General features: G+C 32.3%; 1 protein-coding gene across 1 annotated transcript in view; it reads right to left on the bottom strand.

The window, feature by feature from the left end:
• The window catches only part of LOC106465427 (unconventional myosin-XVIIIa-like), a 95,254-nt gene that overhangs the window by 41,920 nt on the left and 45,584 nt on the right, over positions 1-7,750 (bottom strand). Inside the window, exons 13-17 of the mRNA XM_022393323.1 lie at positions 6,868-7,093; positions 5,291-5,453; positions 4,814-4,991; positions 4,421-4,625; positions 3,190-3,356 (exon numbers count right to left, since the gene is read on the bottom strand). Of these exons, the coding sequence (XP_022249031.1) occupies positions 3,190-3,356; positions 4,421-4,625; positions 4,814-4,991; positions 5,291-5,453; positions 6,868-7,093 (939 nt within the window). The remainder of the gene's footprint in view (positions 1-3,189; positions 3,357-4,420; positions 4,626-4,813; positions 4,992-5,290; positions 5,454-6,867; positions 7,094-7,750) is intronic.

Genomic DNA, 7,750 nt, shown 5'->3' with positions numbered 1-7,750 from the left:
GTGTGTCTGCTACAAGGAACTCTTCATTGGGGAAAGATTGTAAAGTGAACTGTAGAGTTGTATGTAATAACTCGTAGTGTATTTCAAGGTTCTGATTCCACGTCATATCTGTCACTAGCCACAATGTGTGTCTGCTACAAGGAACTCTTCATTGGGGAAAGATTGTAAAGTGAACTGTAAAGTTGTATGTAATAACTAGTAGTGTATTTCAAGGTTCTGATTCCACGTCATATCTGTCACTAGCCACAATGTGTGTCTCCTACAGAGCATATTTATGACTGCTAAAAATAAAACTCAAGTTTTACATTTCAAATGAAGAACAAATAATTCTGTTTCTATAAATATTAATTTTTACACTCTGAAGCATTAAAAAAGAACTGTAGTGGGAATTATACAGGTTATAAAAAACGGGTTCTGAAGGTTTGTTCAGAGTAAACTGCACAATATACAAAGTCATTTGGAAAAGGTGACAACTGAGAATGTGTAGTCTTAGTTTCTTATCACAACAATTTTGCAATGTTTCAAAGGAATGCAAAATATATAATCATTGTACATGTCAACAATACCTATGTCATTAAGAGTACTTTCTTTTAGTCTGCATTCATAGAAGTATTTAAAATCACTGATTTAAATAAATAAATATCTATGTTTTTAAACACTCCCATGTTTATATATATATATTAGCTCAGCAAATTAAGTGCCTAAAGGGCTATAAAATATATCATATGTACACAGAAACCTCTAAATAAATATAATATATAAGTAAAAATAAATATATACTTGATTTTTTTTTACTCTTCAGAAATATTTCCTATTTTATATAACATACAATTACATATTTACATAGTTAAACATGTGAAAAATGCACTTTAAAAATGAAAACAGTAAAGAAATCTGAAACTTAAAAAATGACTGCCATACCTACAAAATCCTGCTAAATTTTACAATAACAATTAAGAGAACGATACGGTTTCTGAAGTTTGAGTGTCAGAAATAATTCATACAGAGTGACATATACATTATAAAAACATATGTTACTTTACTGGACAGAGTGCAAAACAAAGTTTCTTTTGTGTATTATATACTTGATGAGAGACAGGTGTTACTCCACTGAACAGTGTGTCAAAGTTTCTATAGTGTATAATATACATGGTGAGAGATAGGTGTTACTCCACTGAACAGTGTGTCAAAGTTTCTATAGTGTATGATATACATGGTGAGAGATAGGTGTTACTCCACTGAACAGTGTGTCAAAATTTCTATAGTGTATGATATACTTAATGAGAGACAGGTGTTACTCCACTGAACAGTGTGTCAAAGTTTCTATAGTGTATAATATACATGGTGTGAGACAGGTGTTTTCTTCACTTGATGGTGTCAGACAAAGTTCGTGTAGTGTATTAAATACATGATGAGAGACAGGTGTTTTCTTCACTTGATGGTGTCAAACAAAGTTTCTATAGTGTATTATATACATGATGAGAGACAGGTGTTTTCTTCACTTGATGGTGTCAGACAAAGTTTCTATAGTGTATTAAATACATGATGAGAGACAGGTGTTTTCTTTACTTGATGGTGTCAGACAAAGTTTCTATAGTGTATTAAATACATGATGAGAGACAGGTGTTTTCTTCACTTGATGGTGTCAGACAAAGTTTCTGACAAATGAAGAGCTAGTCTGCTAAATAATAATTAAATTTGACAGTATATAGTCACATATTATTGAAACACCTGCAATATTTTAGGGTATTAATGGTGATTAAAGGACTATATCAAAATGTAAAAGTTATTTACATTCCATTGTCATATGATTCTCAATTGTATTTCATTGGTTTTCTCTCCCCAGTAGTCAAGATGAGTTGTGATTTGGTGAAACTATTGTCTTATAATAATTTTGGTCTCTACGTCATTCACAGATTCTTTATCCTTATAACTGAAACTATATGTTTTTTGTTGTGGAAAAGAAATATTCACAAATAAAAAACTAATAACAATTTACATCACACTATTCTTTATTGGCCCTGTATGTGTTTCTTCCCAGTAAGCAGTGTCTGATGGTATCTGAACTCTAACTTTATGATATCAGAGTTCTTCATGTTGGAGCCGTGTATGTGTTTCTGCCAAGTAAGCAGTGTCTGATAGTATCTGAACTATAACATCAACGACATCAGAGCTCTTCATGCTGGAGCCCTGTATGTGTTTCTGCCCAGTAAACAGTGTCTGATGGTATCTGAACTATAATTTCAACGACATCAGAGCTCTTCATGCTGGAGCTCTGTGTGTGTTTCTGCCCAGTAAGCAGTGTCTGATGGTATCTGAACTATAATTTCAACGACATTAGAGCTCTTCATGTTGGAGCCCTGTTTGTGTTTCTGCCCAGTAAGCAGTGTCTGATGGTATCTGAACTATAACTTCAACGATATCAGAGCTCTTCATGTTGGAGTCCTGTTTGTGTTTTTTCCCAGTAAGCAGTGGAAGTGCTTGAAGAATGAAACAATGTTTACAGAAACTATAAAGAAATTCCCAAATCTGTGGTTTGTTCCTAAGTATTCTAAACTGCCCATAAGATTCTTCTGTTCATAATTACAGGAGCTCTGTCTAGTCACTTTCCCACTAAACCATAAGTCACTGCTCACTCCACTTTAATCAAAACTGTGCTTCATTAATGACTGTTCAGCACACATACTGTGACATCATGAAAGGATGGGAACAAAGGGTTGTTATCATAAAGACCATATACAGAGAGAATGAAACTCACATGAGAAACAAGAAATGAATCTGGACAGAAACAAATGCTTGAGATTTGTTTAATTTTTCTTTGTGAATTATACTAAATACATGTCACAAAATATCAATTCTAAAATATTTGAGAGTTAAAAACTTTTGAAATAGTTAAAATTATTGTTATTATTCATATTTAGAAATCTGATATGTACTTCACACCTGAGAGGAGCTCTGTGGTCTGGAATTAGTTAATATCGATTCCTGTGTACGAAACTGACATAAATCAAAACAAGTTACTTAATTAACTAGTTTTATATCAGAACTTATACAGTTGTATTTATTGGTGGAAAGTTTAAAATTTTCATGTTTATTTCAGATTTATTGTCAGGGTAAGTATATTTCAAACTACTAGGGTTTTGAAAAATATTTCAGAAAGAAGTGTGAGACAATAAACAGTTTACTTACTTGGCTCAGTCCAAGGCGGTATGAAGACTTATCAAAGTCTAAGTACTCAATCAGTTGTTCTACTGCTTGTTTCTCATCAGAAATTAGCCTTCCAGGTTGCTGTTCTGGCGGCACCAATAATTCTACTCTTCGACGAAACTCACCATACATCAAGTGCTCAGGAAAACCTGAAAATGTTGTCTTTTAACTACATTTCTTGGCAGCATTTAAAATACATTTATAAATGGAATCAATTACTTTTAGGAAGATCCATAAACATTAGACCTTTACTGTAACATACTACACGTGAAGATGCAAAAAATATTGTTATTAGTTCTTTCAACATGCAACACAACAACACTTTATAAACCATTTTACTTTTAAAGAATATAACAAGACTTACTACTACTTAACCTTATGACAACAGCTGGGTCAAAGTGAGAATGTCACGACCTTTTAAAGGACTACATCCAAAATTTAATCAAACAACTTTATTATTAATTTTTGTCGATAAGTTTGGCATCAAAACATAGTTTATAATTCAAATTCTCATGTTATCTAAGTTGTAATTTCTTAATTTCAGAAAGAACTATTTACATAAATTCTTCAGTTGTCTGTGTCATGTGACACCTTTGCACTCTAAAGTGTTTTTCTTTCTACCCTTATATGAATTTCTGAGAGTCCAATTATAAACATATATTGTAGATATTTTTATATATACATCAAATTTTATAAAATTTACGAGCCTCATTTGGGTGGTGAAAAGTGTCAAACTGATCTTCAAAAGGCATTAAATAAACTGCTAGGCTCATCAGTAAATTACTTAAATACTTCAAGGATCATTACATCATTTTAATTAAATGTACATAATATCAACTAATGAAATTTAAGTCCTGGTTATTTTCATTTTCCTTTCAAGAAGTCACTGATTAACTTTTTTCTCAAGAAAATAAACAATTTAGTGACAAAACTGTAATTAAATAATGAGAAAAATTGACACGTTTAACAAATCATAATTTAAGATTATGTAATATTTACTGTCATGCAACACATAATGTCTGTGTTTTTTCTCTCTTATTTCACATTGTTTTTAAAACCAGTTAACTTCCATAAGGCCAAATAGTTAATTGTTTATAATGTTTAATGATGTGAAATATCACTTTTATCCAGTTCTGAAAATTAAAACATGCTATACAGTATGTTAATCCAAATAAATCACATAGAAACAAGTTTCCAAGTGCTAAGAGTTTACCTTGTTTGTGCACTCGAACAGAGTCTATAATTTGGGCACCTCTAAGCTGAGATCTCAAGAGAGGGACATTCAAAAGGAAGTCCTCACACCCTGAGCTTCGTTTCAAGGCTTTACTTCTGTGGTTCCAATGTCCAGCATTATGTTGTGGAAGAAGACACTGAACAAAGTGCAGTTGACTTCGGTTTAATATGTCTATTAGAGCATCCTGTTGGTAGAAAAAAATTCATAACCATGGCAATTCAATTACATAGAAGCTACAGCTACATATATTATAGCAGTGCACAACAGATGTGTTATGTTCATTACAAAACCAGTCAAATACATAAAGTCCAAGTAACTGTTCATCATAGCTTAAAATAAATCTTCCCATAATTGTCAGTTTAGATGACTTACCATGGTGTATTTAACTTGGAGGGGTAAAGACCGTCGTTTCATTCCGGCTGTTGCTACAGTTTGTGTGCGCCGTATGCTAGAGGTTCGCCTGAGAGTGGCCGAGTCACTGGAGCCAATTGTACCAGTCATTGTTGAAGATGGTCCTCTTGAAGATACATACAGCTGGCTGATATAGTCTCTGTATTAAAGCATCAAACATTCATTTATTAGTTTATACATCTTTTTTAACAAATCTTCTTACTTTATAGTTGTTATCCTATTTAATCTGTAGTTTGTTACTTCATTTCTTACACCTTAGTTTTTGTATGAATATTGTTCATTCTTCAGTTCAGATGACAAAATGTTGAACTTTTTCTTTTTACTATTACAGCAAAGCATCCGTTTATCAGCCATTTAATGATAACTTTACACAAGTTTTAGATACAACCTCGGAATTAGCTGTCATATATTCAACTAATGTGAACAAGAGTCACTCACCTCTGAGAGTCCTGTAGCAGAGGGCTAGCCTGACGAACAACTGGATGCTCCCTACAAGCTCTTAACCAGCCTGCTGTGTTATATGTAACTGGGTTGGTTCCTTGTAAGTGTTGTAATGTAAACAGATACACATGAGGTCCCTTCTGTAACAGGTGTTTCTTCTCTGTTTCAGATTAAACATGATTATATTCCATTTAGTAAAAATATTTTACACAAATGATCACTGTTAGGATTCAGAGAATGAAACATAAGGTTAATTAATGCAACCCACTTCATTATTAACTCACCTAATGTACAAAACATAAGGTTAATTAATGCAACCCACTTCATTATTAACTCACCTAATGTACAAAACATAAGGTTAATTAATGTAACCCACTTTGTTATTAACTCATCTAGTGGACAAAACATAAGGTTAATTAATGTAACCCACTTCGTTATTAACTCACCTAATGTACAAAACATAAGGTTAATTAATGCAACCCACTTCGTTATTAACTCACCTAATGGACAAAACATAAGGTTAATTAATGCAACCCACTTCGTTATTAACTCACCTAATGTACAAAACATAAGGTTAATTAATGTAACCCACTTCGTTATTAACTCACCTAATGGACAAAACATAAAGTTAATTAATGTAACCCACTTCGTTATTAACTCACCTAATGGACAAAACATAAGGTTAATTAATGTAACCCACTTCGTTACTAACTCACCTCATGTACAAAACATAAGGTTAATTAATGTAACCCACTTCATTATTAACTCATCTAGTGGACAAAACATAAGGTTAATTAATGTAACCCACTTCGTTATTAACTCACCTAATGGACAAAACATAAGGTTAATTAATGTAACCCACTTCGTTATTAACTTACCTAATGGACAAAACATAAGATTAATTAATGTAACCCACTTCGTTATTAACTCACCTAATGTACAAAACATAAGGTTAATTAATGTAACCCACTTCACGGATTATCTGTGGCTTTCTGGAAGAATATTTACGACATTAGGTGAGTTAATAATGAAGTGGGTTACATTAATTAACCTTATGTTTTGTCCATTAGGTGAGTTAATAACGTACCCTCAATAAAGACTGCCATATTCTTCCCTAAATTTTCACTATGTCTGACAACATTGCCATATCAGCAAGACTTCAGTGACAAAACCCACTAATCAATAAAAAGTTTCTTATTTACTTTTCTCCCTTTTCTTGACCCAAAAACCACTTTAAATATTTAAAACCTTGCACCTTTTGGATACTTATCTAGAGGGATATTTACCTGACTGACATCTCACATCAACTTTAATTTCTTATTAGATTATTTATTTAATACGAGTTAGATCTATTTTTAAACATAAAAATAAAGCTGAATTTTTTGATGTAATCATAATATGCATTTGTGCATGATCAGCACCACACTATAATCACAATCTTGTGGGTTTTTTTCATGCATTCACTTTTACTACTTTGTCATCAAGCATAACTAATCAACTATTACAGTTTAAAAGTTATGTTAGAAACATTACAGTTCAGTATGTTATAAGCAATCCTCTCACTATTAAAGTACCTTTTCTATTACTGTGAGCAAAAATTCGTTCAAGGAAATTTTGTTCTGAAGAATTAGGAAACATGGACTCTTCATCTAACATCCACAGCAAACCTCTCTGTTCCTCTCTCAAATTAATGTTTGATGACCTACTAGGCCCTTGCTGTGGTGGAATCTGATCAATCAGACTGACCATTGGTTCTGGTGTTAGATTCAGATAATGGTCAGAGTCCCAGCTGATGTTCTCCTGTTAAAGAAAAGTAAACTCAGACATAGAATAATCAAGTAGCAAAGATTCAACAAAATGTGCTCATCAAACGTTGTTTAACACATGTATTCAGTTCTTAATTAAAACTGGATTAAGGCAAGATAAAGAAAGGGAAACATCACTTTTGGAACAAACTACATTCTAACAAAAGAAATGCACAGGGATACCAGTTTCAGCACATTTTTACAATGAACCAAAGAGGACACATCTGTAAACCAACTACATTCTAATAAAAGACATACATATCAATACCAGTTTCAACACATTTTTACAATGAACTGAAGAGGACACATCTGTAAACCAACTACATTCTAATAAAAGACATACATATCAATACCAGTTTCAACACATTTTTACAATGAACTGAAGAGGACACATCTGTAAACCAACTACATTCTAATAAAAGACATACATATCAATACCAGTTTCAACACATTCTTACAATGAACTGAAGAGGACACATCTGTAAACAAACTATATTCTTTGATATACGGAAACATCTGTTAGCTAAATTCTTGAACAGGTCTTAAAATATAATGTTCATACATGGAAACATCAGCTTATGTAGATACATAGACCTTAAAAGTCGAGTTGTTCAAAACTTGAAAATAGCGTTGATAACTGGACCAATTGTTG

Source organism: Limulus polyphemus, unplaced genomic scaffold, assembly GCF_000517525.1.
Source record: "Limulus polyphemus unplaced genomic scaffold, Limulus_polyphemus-2.1.2 Scaffold1941, whole genome shotgun sequence".
Classification (NCBI taxonomy): domain Eukaryota; kingdom Metazoa; phylum Arthropoda; class Merostomata; order Xiphosura; family Limulidae; genus Limulus; species Limulus polyphemus.
This window is presented reverse-complemented; position numbering and strand designations above follow the sequence as displayed.